The sequence below is a fragment of the Eleutherodactylus coqui genome, chromosome 6 (genome assembly GCF_035609145.1).
Source record: "Eleutherodactylus coqui strain aEleCoq1 chromosome 6, aEleCoq1.hap1, whole genome shotgun sequence".
NCBI lineage: Eukaryota > Metazoa > Chordata > Amphibia > Anura > Eleutherodactylidae > Eleutherodactylus > Eleutherodactylus coqui.
The window spans coordinates 232,693,650-232,706,576 of record NC_089842.1 but is presented as its reverse complement, the minus strand read 5'-3'; the positions used below and the strand labels follow the sequence as shown (position 1 = coordinate 232,706,576).

Genomic DNA, 12,927 nt, shown 5'->3' with positions numbered 1-12,927 from the left:
TTGCATTGAGAGCTGTGAGATCTTAGCTTCCCCCTGTCTGTATATCATTTAAATGATGTCCAATCAACTGAATTTACCCCAGGTGGCCTACAATCAAGGTTTAGAAAAATCTCAAAGATGATCAAGAGAAATGGGTGGCTGCCAGAGCTACATTTCAAGCAACATACCAAAGGGTTTGAATACTTATTTTATTGGCTTGGCGAATGTTACTTTTTCATTTTTTTAAAAATGTACAAAGAGTTTTAACATTTTGTTATCACTTTATAATTACAGTGTATTGAGTGCACAATGATGGGGAGAAACTTGACTTTTTAAAATTTGCACAAGGCCACAACATAACAAAATGTAAAAAAAGTGAGAGTCTGAAGAGTTTCCAGACCCCCTGTAGATCAACATATAGCAGATCTTGTCTTATGTAGTTAAAGAACAATCAGTTATTTGGGTAATTGGTAATTAAAACAACCCCCACATCAATATATCAGCCTGCACAACTGAAGTTGGGTATTGTCTATACATACATTAATATCCTGGAAAGTGTTACCAGACATGTACAGACCCCTCCAATAGAAATGTTTTCCAGGAAGTGATGAACAGTAGGCATAATCCACATTGATTTAATGATTATTAAGAATTGTGATAGTAACCTTTGCCACCATGTAAACTAAATCAGAAGCAGGTGGATTCCTCTAAGACATCACTCCAATCAAGTTTATCACTTTTTGAACTGTTCACAACTCCAGAAATTAGTATGACCCCATACTCAGCGACTGAAAGGCATCCCACCAACCTGATATGTGACACGAGTCTTTGTCCACACCGATTGAACATAGAGCTACAGTTTACTTTCTGCAGAGAAGAATGGAATGTTTGGGGTATGGTATATCCAATACATATGGAGATCGGTATATATTTCTGGGAAGTTACAACATCAGACAACATCCTGGAGAGAAGTTATGATTGCAGTTTTGCTATGAAAGGCGAGCAGGATGGCCAGAACTTCCCAATGGCATATATGACATAGTGAGCAAAAGCAATAAACAGCCCCCAAGTCTCTCCAACATTCACAGTTTGAAGTCATCACAGAGGTGACCTCGAAGTTTCTAAGGAAGGAATCACAGACCTTCACCATCTGCAAGACCTGGTTTTTGAAACTGACATTCTAGTGGACATCTGTTGGAAGAATTTAGAGATCTGTCCTTTCTTGGTCATTTCCAAATTTGACTGGAAATAAGTTAAGAGCTCTGGCGCAGATAAATTGTTGAAATTTAGTGTAAAAGGTCTGCATAAGAGATACATCAGAGGAGCAGCATAAGTCCAGCAGGAAGTGATGGATACCATGAGAAATGTTCCTTGCATTTTGAGAAAATTTTTGAGGAATTCAGGGTAGCTTTAAGAAATGCTTTGTCTGGACATGTTACTCACATCAAAGTCTTTTCTTGATGCTAACCATGATGTAGAAGTATTACTGTCTTATAATAAACCTGCCTAGTAATATATTATCACTTTATTCCTTCTCCAGAGCTGCTCACGACTCCGACAATAACAGTGACCCCACAGCCAGTGCTTCAGAAAGATAACATGACCCTAACATGTGAGAAACGTCTCCCTCCTGCCAGACAGAACACACAACTACGATTTGCTTTCTACAGAGAAGGATGGATTGTTCAGAACTTTAGTATAAATGATATCTATGAAGTCTACAATGTTCAGCTGGAGCATTCTGGGAAATATTCATGTGAGGTAGAAACTACAGATGGCCGACTAAGGAAGAGAAGTGGAGAGCGATTACTGCAGATAAAAGGTGAGGATGGGCACTGGTTATGTCTTCTACATGGGAGATCTTCTTTCTCTACATGGAGCATGGATGAAATGAGTTTTGGGGAAAGCGTAAAATCCCCTCATATATTATATTTCCCATCTATCGCTTTCATTTTTAGTGCAAGTTTCACATCCAAATATTATGGTGACCAGTGAATTGTATGAAGGAGTACAATTGGACATCATAATTCTTTTGGGGTCACATATTTACTACTTTCCTTCTCTTCTCATAAAATAAGTTCTAACGATAAACAATAAAAGAAAAGGCAAGTTGTGAGGATGTACAATTTGGTCAAAAACTCATCTTCTTACCTAAAAAAATAGACATGGTTAATTGATTTCTACCATTATGAAGCACTACATGACTGGCATGAGAGCCAACAGAATTTATGGTCTCCCTATTAGGTAATTCCAGCATCCTTAGTGGTCTACTGTATTGCAGTAGTCAAGGCCAGCATCCCTGGTGGCCTACTGTATTGATGTAATTTGAATCACCATCCCTATTGATGTAGTTAGGGCCAGCATTACTACGACTCTGGGAAAAAGGGATATAATTTAAATGAAAAACAGGCCACAAATACTGTAACACCTGGTCAAAATGGCTGAGCACCCCGGGGCTATGACCATTAAACCTTCCCAGTAATATTCCAACGAACTAATCATTAAAATGTTTTGGGTGAGCAGGTGTCATTGTGGATGGATCAACATGGAAGAGGGGACTTGCTCATGGGAAAAAATATGACGGCGATATATAAAACATAAAAAATATATAATATGAAAAAATAGAAACATTTAAGCAATTTAGTTAGTATTAAGTACTTACTTAATACTAACTACATTGCTCAAATGTTTCTATTTTATTTTTTTAAAGAAGGTTTATTGGGCATTTTATGTAACACTATGCAAAAAAGGAGAAACATTAGCAACATTCACAGTTTTAGGTCATCATAGTTTTTCCAATCTTTTACAATTAAAGGGGTTGTCCCGCGCCGAAACGGTTTTTTTTTTTTTTCAATAGCCCCCCCGTTCGGCGCGAGACAACCCCGATGCAGGGGTTAAAAAAGAACACCGGAAAGTGCTTACCTGAATCCCCGCGCTCCGGTGACTTCTTACTTACCTGCTGAAGATGGCCGCCGGGATCTTCTCTCTCCGTGGACCGCAGGGCTTCTGTGCGGTCCATTGCCGATTCCAGCCTCCTGATTGGCTGGAATCGGCACGTGACGGGGCGGAGCTACACGGAGCTACACGGAGCCCCATTGAGAACAGAAAAAGACCCGGACTGCGCAAGCGCAGCTAATTTGGCCATTAGACGGCGAAAATTAGTCGGCTCCATGGGAACGAGGACGCTAGCAACGGAGCAGGTAAGTGAAAACCTTCTTATAACTTCTGTATGGCTCATAATTAATGCACAATGTACATTACAAAGTGCATTAATATGGCCATACAGAAGTGTATAGACCCACTTGCTGCCGCAGGACAACCCCTTTAATGACACCCGCTCACTTTCTCTTTTTTCTTAAAAGTTAACTTTGGTCTTTACAACAGAGGAGACCAATACTTCCAACCTGGGAATTGCAACAAATAAAACAACTACTTTACCCACAGAATAACCGCCAATACTGTGCGCAGCAATTACACAGGCCAACATTTTTTTTTTTCGAGGTGCCAGTGTAGTTTTATTTTGGTATTGCTGAATCTGCCATTGGGTTTCCAAATTGGCTCAAGTTTTTAAAATACAGGATGTTCATCAAATAAGCTTTAAAACTTTGTGAACCCCGTCGACAATAAAATATATGATATTCAGCAATTTATGAAGTGTAGGAGTAAAGGCATCATTTATGTGGCTTGTTGCCCCTGTCCTAAGCTGCATGTGGGAAAAAACATACAAGAATTCCAAAACCGTATCGCCAAATATCAAAGTACCATTAGAACCAGGCTGACACCCCAATAGGATAACATAATTTTCAAAAACGTGGGGAAAAATTAATTCCCTGAGATCCATTGGTATTGGTCAGATTAAAGTAAATGAACGTAAAGGAGACCTGGACATTAAACTGCTTAGAGAGGAGACACAAGAGCAAAAGTCCTCCAGATTTATCATTCTCAGCATTCATTTAGGGTAGTCCACAAAAATCTTGCCATCTATCATACTTTTGTGTATTCTATATATTTCTATTCTCTGACATAAAGTGCATCTAGACGGCTTGCTGCTTATTGATGGGTTACATAATCAGGCACAAATTACATATAATATCTCAAGTGAGGATATATAAAATGAATATAAATTACAATATACAGTTTACAACTAGAGATGAGCGAGCATACTCGTTCGAGTATTAGGGTGCTTGAGATGCTCGTTACTCGAGACGAGCAACACGCGGTACTCATCTCGATTAAACGAGCACTGACCATTGAATTCAATGCAGCCGGCAATACAGCCTGCTCCATTGAAAGCAATGGGCTGCCGGCTAGCGCGGGATGAATTTTCGGGAAGGGCTTAAAAATATAAGCCCTTCCCTGAAATTCATCCAGAAATGTGTAAAAAGTAAAAAAAAAAATATACTCACCTTGTCCGGGCAGAACGATGTTAGCCCATTGAATTCAATGGAGCCGGCAATACAGCCCAAGCAATGGGCTGCCGGCGAGCGCGGGCTGAATTTTCGGGAAGGGCTTAAAAATATAAGCCCTTACCTGAAAATCATCCTAAAATGTGTAAAAAAAAAAAAAAAGTATACTCACCTTTCCGCTGCAGCCGGAGTTCAGCCGCGTCTGGCCGGCAGTTCTCCTGAACTGCTTTCTGTAGTATTCATCAGGTGGGGATTTAAAATCCCCGCCTGCTGAATGAGCTGCCTCTGATTGGTCACAGCCTCACCAATCAGAGGCAGCTTTCACTCACCCATTCATGAATTCCTGAATGGGTGAGTGAGTGCTGCCTCTGATTGGCTCAGCGCAGGGACCAATCAGAGGCAGCACTCACTCACCCATTCAGGAATTCATGAATGGGTGAGTGAGAGCTGCCTCTGATTGGTCAGGCTGTGACCAATCAGAGGCAGCTCATTCAGCAGGCGGGGATTTTAAATCCCCACCTGCTGAATACTACAGAAAGCAGTTCAGGAGAACTGCCGACCAGATGCGGCTGAAACCTGGCTGCAGCGGAAAGGTGAGTATACATTTTTTTTTTATTTTTACACATTTTAGGCTGATTTTCAGGTAAGGGCTTATATTTTTAAGCCCTTCCCAAAAATTCATCCCGCGCTCGCCGGCAGCCCATTGCTTTCAATGGAGGCGGCTGTATTGCCGGCTCCATTGAATTCAATGGGCTAACATCGTTCTGCCAGGACAAGGTGAGTATATATTTTTTTTTACTTTTTACACATTTTAGGATGATTTTCAGGTAAGGGCTTATATTTTTAAGCCCTTCCCGAAAATTCATCCCGCGCTCGCCGGCAGCCCATTGCTTTCAATGGAGCTGGCTGTATTGCCGGCTCCATTGAATTCAATGGGCTAACATCGTTCTGCTCTGCCACAGCTGTTACAGCTGTAGCAGAGGAGAACGATCGTTATGCTGACAGTGCGGGGGGGAGGGGGGGTGTCTCACTCTTGCCACTATTGTGGCTTAATAGTGAGACCTCGGAGCCCAAAATGCAGCCCTGCATGTTGCTCCTCACCTGCCCTATCCATTTCTGTGTTTTTTACATGACTTTGGTGATTTGCTAAGATTTACACAAATGAAAACCTTAGCGGAGCACCAGTCATATACAAAAATGCTCGAGTCGCCCATTGACTTCAATGGGGTTCGTTACTCGAAACGAACTCTCGAGCATCACTGAAAGTTCGACTTGAGTAACGAGCACTCGAGCATTTTGGTGCTCGCTCATCTCTATTTACAACCATACATGCAGGATGCATACATTGTATAATATCCATAATGAAATGAAAGAACAGAACCCCCATGCCTTGTTATTGGCTGCATATCTAATATCACCTAATACCACTGAGGATGTGCGGCACCTGGTGCATGGGAAAAAGGGACTACATACACCCTGCCTTGCATTTTCGGGGCTTACCACCACACTCTATTAGACATACATTGCCACTATATCCCACTTGTTAGATCATTCCCTCTGAGTTGTCATTCATTATGGAACCACTGTTCATTGGTTCTGCATAGATAAAGCCTCACATTGGCTAGAAATCTAATGATCCCACCTACTCTCTATAAAAAAAGCTGCCAGTGCAGCGCTCCTCTCACTATAGCCTACCTGAGCTCCCTTGATAAAGCCTAGTGGCGAACCATGTTGGAGGGCACGTGTAATATGCTTTTTACATTAGGTTTAGGGATGGCTTTACTATGCAGCATGTTTATAGATAGCTGGGCATGTAATCAGTCTCTTCATGTTTTGACAGAGACTTCTGTCACAACTGTGATTTATGCACAATCAGCATAGCAGTTCACTGGTTAACATAGCAGCACAGTAGCATAGTAGCCAATATGCTATGTCAATATACAGAGATTTCTCTGACAATTCCAGTTTCTGTCACAATTGTGATCAAGGCACAATCGGAATAGCAATTTATTGAAAGCTTATACTTTGGCTGCTTCCTATAGCACCTCTATCAAGTGGCAACCTATGCACCCCAGTATTGGCTGCCTACAATCACATCATTTCCCCAAACACTGCATGATGTGTGATTATACTAGTAATAAAGATTACTGCCCTTACAACCTGCCTAGCTAATATACACTTAGTTCCCTTATGGACTTAGTCAAGATACTGTTCAGCCACCTATTCCTTTATTTTAAAGTCTTTGTCTTTCTTTGAGCGCATATATGTTACTAGAGTACACATTTTTATTGTTCTCTGTTTGTGAGGGTATAACCATTAGGCTATTTCTTGCCTTTGGCAATTTCCTTGGTAATTCCCATAACATATGCATGACTGTGCCTGTGTTCATCAAACATCTTGGACAGTCTGCACTAGGGAATAGCCCCATAGTATATAAATGAGTAGGAGTGTAATAGATTCTATTAAGGAATTTGACTGGTATTTACATGAGCCGATTATCGCTACAAAATCGCTAAAAGGCGATCGTTTTAGCAATAATCGTTGCTTCTAAATGTGTGCCCATCATGCACTGCTAGCTGATTGTTAAATTCAGTCCAACCTAAAAATCGTCGGTCAGCCTTATCAGCAGTTCTCCATGGAGAGTGCTGATAGCATTGTTTCCCCCTGGAGAACAAAGGATCTGAATGCAGATAATAGCCTTGGGGCTATTAGCTGCTTTCAGTGAAGGCTTCATTTGCACACCTAATTGCTATTAAGTAGCTGATCGCTCGAAGCTGCCACTCAAACTGTCGTTTGAGCGATCTTTGAGTGATCATCGGCCCATGTAAATCAGCCTTTAGTTTGTCTCTATTTATAATTAAGAAAGACCCAAAGCCGGTCAAGAGGCCACTCCAGTCATCTGAGTCTAGGTCTGGTATATCTGAGCCTCATTTCTCAAGAGTCCTGTACCTCAGTGGGGCAAGGCTACAATATCAGCTAATTGTCTATAGAAACAGGAGAGGGGCTTCAGAAAATTGGCCGTCTGCGCTAACTCTTCTAGCCGGGTCAAGGCGAGGAGGATGTTCAAGCCTCCAAATTGGGCTCTGAGGGCATGATAGAGTTGGAAGTACCTAAAGAGGGAGCTATTGTGGAAGCCAAAACATGTCTGCAGGTATGAAAAGGTACAGATATTGCCGGTATTATTGTATCTTGTCACCACCAGGAATCTAGGGGTGCGACAAGGCTTGGATGTAGGAACTCCCTTGTCACATCCCTCTCTCCCAATTGGTGACTATTCAAAGATCCTTGAAGGTACTAACTGCAGCATATGTATTGCTTTTTGCCTGCCCAGCAGGGTTAGGGTAAGGGGTTAGTTTTCATATTAGGTGTAAAATCAGAAGCCTTTACACCTAATAATGTAAGCCTAATAGGAAAACTAACACCTTACCCTAACTCTCCTGGGCAGGCAAAACACTGTTCAGAGCCTGCAGCTGTCCCTCCGCTCCCTGACAGTTCCGTACGGCCATTAATTTGCAGGCACTGTGGCGGCTGTCAGATCCCTAGCTGCCAGCAATTGACCCGGCCACTCAGTCAATGGATCCGCTGTCCGTGTGCCTCACCCGCAGCTTCGGCCTCAGCCACCACTCAGACTGTTGCCACGGTGGTCTGGCTAGGACTTGGAGTCCTGTGCCGCCTGTAGCTCCAGCGCCTTTGTGTGTCCCGCCGCTCCCAGCCTCAGCCAACTCCTTATGCCGTCGCAGAATGGCTGTGCTCAGTGTTGTCCGCAGACCTTGCTTGCCTGTATCTGCGCGGGCGCTCCCTGCATCGCCGCTGCCCTTATGATTTTAGTAATGCCTTCCAGGTAGTGACAAGGTAAAATAATACCAATATTGCCACCCTCCACAACGTCCGAGAGGGTAGGGATCTCAAGACACCTCCTGAAGACTGTCTCAGGCATGCATTGCTAGTGTGGAAGGTTTGGTTTTGTTGATCGAGGAGTATGAGGGAAGAATTTGGTTGTCTCATCGGGTATCAAATGGAGGGCGATATGTCAGACTTTAAGAGTCACCCACATGGGTGTAAGCAGGGTAATCATGCATAAGGTTAGACCCCTTAACAATAAGTTTCTCAGGCTTTGGTCTGGGCTTACTATTCTGTGCTCAAGTCCCATCACTGTGTTAAAATTGGTGGAGGACAGCTACCACCTCACACATATAAATTGACTAGCCAGGTAATAACAGTGAAAGTGGGGAAGGGCCAGCCTCCCACCCTCCATGGGCAGGTAGAGAGTTGAAAACGTGATTCTCGGGGTGGAGCCTCGCCACAGTATGCAAAGTAGTATTTTATGGTGAGCAATAAAGAATCTTTTAGGGATCAGAATAGGGGTGTTCTGAAATATATATAAAAATGTAGGTAGCAGCTTCATTTTAATTAGGTTTATACAACTTACTAGGGTCAATGGATGTAAAGCCCACTGAGTAGCCATATCTCTAGCCAGTTTCAAAAGGGGAGTAAGATTGGCTGTAAAAAAATGGTCCATGGATCTCTGTACCACTATCCCCAAGTAAGTGACACTGTTTGTCCACTTCTGGGGGGCAGGGAAGGCTAGCAGTACCACAGGGGCACCAACCACCAACAAACCAGTTTTATCCCAGTTGACCTTCACTTCAGAGTACACTCCGTAGGTGTTAGAAATTGAGGCACTGAGGCCAAAGAGGACTCTGGGTTCTGCAGGAACAGAAGAGTATCATCTGTGTACAACGTTACACACTTTTCATAAGTTCTCAACTGGAATCCTGTAACAGCCGTTGATGTTCAAATCTGAATTGCAAGTGGCTCAATTGCAATAGCGAAAAGTGCTGTAGACAGAGGGCAGCCCAGACACATTCCAATAGAAAGGGATAACTGGTCAGATATGTGGGTGTTTGTCCATATCCGGGCCACGGGAAGTAATATAGTGCTTATACCCACTTAATAAAGGTTGTTCGAAACTCAAAACGAGTCATCACTTCCCATAAATATTTCTACTCCACCGAGTCAAAGGCCTTAGCTTGATCAATAAAGACTGAAGTATGTTTTCCTCGGTTGGAATGCGACAGTGTGAGGTTAGTAAAAAGTCGTCTGATATTCATTGTTGCTCTCTTGCCCGGCATAAATCTTGACTAGTCAGCGTGTATAATGTGACTGAGGGCCCTACTAATATGCATTGCCAATAATTTGGCTAGGATAATAATATCATTATTGAGAAGGGAGATTGGTCGGTACAAGCCATAGTCCCCTGGGTTCTTCCCTAGTTTGGTAATCTAAGCTTTCACAGTCTCATGCATAGTCACCAGCAAAATCTCCTCCCAAAGGATACTATTGTATAACACAAGAAATTTTGGGGCTATAAAGTCTGCGTTTATTTGTACCACTCCATGGAGAGCCTGTCAGGACCGAGAGATTTCCTGTTAGGGAAAGACTGGATAGCCTCAACAATCTCCTGCTGCTCCAAGTCACTATCCAGCATAGTCACAGTACTCTCGGGTAATGTTGGGAAGGTAAAAGTATCAAGATAGGTGTTTAGGGTTTCCTCAGGGCTAGTGAGTTTGGAGGTATACAGATCTGTGTAGAAGTTAGCAAATACACTATTGATGAGCTCAGGGTCAGTAACCACGGCCTGGATGTGTCTCGGATTCCTACAATTGGGGGTATAATGTTGTCCTTGCTGGCAAGATAAGCTAATAGTCAACCATTTTATCCCTTTGATCAAAGACTGGGAGCAAAAACATTTTTTCCTGGTGTAATCAAGCAATAGTAACCTATATTCTCTCCTCAGACAATTAAGAGCAAAGTGATTTGCTTCTGCAGGAGTAGTCATAATATAGCAGGCTTCCGCCTCAGAGAGATGGTGCTCCAAGTCATCTTTAATCTGCTGTAGGGACTTTCTCTAAACTGAAATGGCCATAGTAAAAGAGCCTCTACTGAAGGCTTTGAAGGTCACCCATACCATAGACTTCGATGCTGTAGCAGCGTTAACTCCCCAGTAAGTCTCTGACTCTTGGTCAGTATAGATTCAGATTTCCTGCTGATCGAGCCACAGGGGATTAAGTCTCCATGGGGGATGAGTCCGCCCCACTCTCAAATTGAGGACTAGCTGTAGTGGGGAGTGATTTGAGATGCCTCTGGGCAGATAAGAGATGCCACATACCAAGGAAAGACATTCCGGGGATCCAAAATACAGATCAATTTTAGAAAAAGTACCATGAGTCACTGGATGGCAAGAGTATGCAGTGTCATGTGGGTGCCTTAAGCGTCATATCTCTTCGAGCAGATAAGCGGAGACCCATGTAGGCAACTAGGATCCCACCAGTCACGTGATGAAGACAAACAATGTATGAGGTAGTGGCAGCATCAAAGGTGTGATAAAATCAATTTCTCCTTATTGCTCCATGTTGTAAAAAGGCAACGTTTTGACACAGATGTCTTTATCAACCTGATACGTGACGAAGACAGTCACGTATCAGGTCCATAAGATGGTTGAAATCAGTATCAGTGGGGCTACTTCCAAAAGTAATACCTTAGCCATATTATCATGTTGCATTTGAATATTAGCCAGAGGCGGTAGATAAACATTGACTATAGTCAGAAGTTGCCAGTTAAAAACCCCTGCAATATATAAAAAAGCATCCATTAGGGTCAATATGCAGTTGCTTAAAAGTGAATGGAATGGATTTAGCCACTAGAATTGACCTGCCTCTAGCATAGTTAGAGTATGTGGCTTGATAGGCCGAGCTAGCAAACTAGCTTTGCTTCAGACTATGCTTCCTTATACCCCATATTCACCTCCTGCCTGCATGGCCCCAATTAAGCAAATCAAGCTCACAAATAGAGTGCAGTAGCTTGCAAAACATGGTGTTATGAAAGATATTCAGCCTAGTGCATCCAGCTCGCCTCAGGGGTCTCCCCACGGAATTCGCAACTCCTAGTCCAATCATGTCAGGCAGTCACATGATCGCAGGCTTGCATAGTGGAAGAAACACTTCCACTTTCACTTTAGTACATATTGCTCATTGAGCTCTGTGTACTATAGAAAGGAGGAGGCAGAAAGGGTTAAAACTCATTTCTTCCTCCTCCTCTGGATTATTAGCTGTGACTAACAGCTGACAACCCACCCTGCTTCTGATTGATTGCAGAAGCAGAAGGCTTTAATCCCTGCTGTAATTTTACATACTGTGGGCTTTAAGCCCGGGACCAAGCACTGTAAATTTTCAGTGCTTGGTGCTTAATGGGTTAAGGAGAGACAGCACCCCTCGACCCATGCAGGAAACAAATCATGGCATGTCCTATCTTCCTGCTTGCTCTTGCATCGCAGTGCCCATTGCTTTCGATGGGACCAATGGCAGCATTGCACCAAGTGCTAGGTGCACGTGATGTGAGGTCTCCCATTGAAAACAATGTGAGAAACTCCATGACCCTCTGGATTGTTTCTACCCCAAAGTGATGTGAGGCTGTTTTGACATAAACATGCCTCGCATCTGCAGAAAATTCACATGGTGGGGACATGATTAATGGCCCCATATCACCCTTGCTAGTGTGTAATTAGCCTAACTGAGGGGATTCCATCATTTTTCATGCGTTCTATAATGTAAACATCTAACAATTTCATTAAATGTTGAACACTTCCAAAAGTCCAGAAAATCATCTAGCTGGGTGTCTCTCGAGTTCCTAACCTGTTCTACCAGTAGAAATGGTCAGATTTTATACATTTGTAAATAAATTCAATGATCTCTTTTTTTTTCAGACCGCATAAACAATATCGGATATACCCGGCAGAATGTAGCCCGTCTGATATTATTTGCATGTGTATTAATTACCACTGGACTACTCATCTTCTAACACATAAAATGGATAAAGACTATGGAGCCAACAGAAGGATCTACAACACAAGTAACACCTGGGCTACAAGATCCAACATCATCATCCATTCATTTTTAATACTGCCAAATTTATACCTCCAGTTGCTGCCTAAGAAGTGTCCGAAATACTTAAAGGGCTATTCTGTTTATTTTTAATCCCTTCCCTCCCCATGATGTAAGGGTACGTGATGGCAGGCTGGTACTTCGCGCAAAATGACGTACCCTTACGTCATCGGGATAGCGCGAGATCATGACTGACCTCGCGCTATCCCGCAGTGGGAGCCGGCTGTCAGTCACAGTCGGCGTCCTGCTGCAACATTCCCCAAAATGGTACCAATAAAAACTACAGCTCGTCTTGCAAAAAATAATCCCTCATAGAGCTCCATACATAGAAAAATAAGAAAGTTACAGGACTTGAATGCAGCTATAGAGAAAAAAAAAAGATTTCCAAAAAAAAGGGGTTTTATTGCAAAAAAGTGTAAAAACCTAAAAAAAAAATAAGAATTTTGGTATCGTTGTAACCGTACCGAACCGCAGAAAAAATTTAGTGTGTCGTTTATGCTGCATGATTAACGCTGTAAAAAAAATCTATGGCAGAATTGATGCGTTTTCTCTCCCTCTTATCATAAAAAAAAATAATAAAAGTTTTACGATATAGTCTATGT

The 12,927-nt window shown here is 42.6% G+C and overlaps 1 protein-coding gene across 1 annotated transcript in view; it reads left to right on the top strand.

Annotated features, from left to right (window-relative positions):
- LOC136571895 (Fc receptor-like B) overlaps positions 1 to 12,242 on the top strand; it is a 121,350-nt gene extending 109,108 nt beyond the window's left edge. Inside the window, exons 4-5 of the mRNA XM_066572512.1 lie at positions 1,520 to 1,801; positions 12,148 to 12,242. Of these exons, the coding sequence (XP_066428609.1) occupies positions 1,520 to 1,801; positions 12,148 to 12,242 (377 nt within the window). The remainder of the gene's footprint in view (positions 1 to 1,519; positions 1,802 to 12,147) is intronic.
- Positions 12,243 to 12,927: the final 685 nt, after the last annotated feature.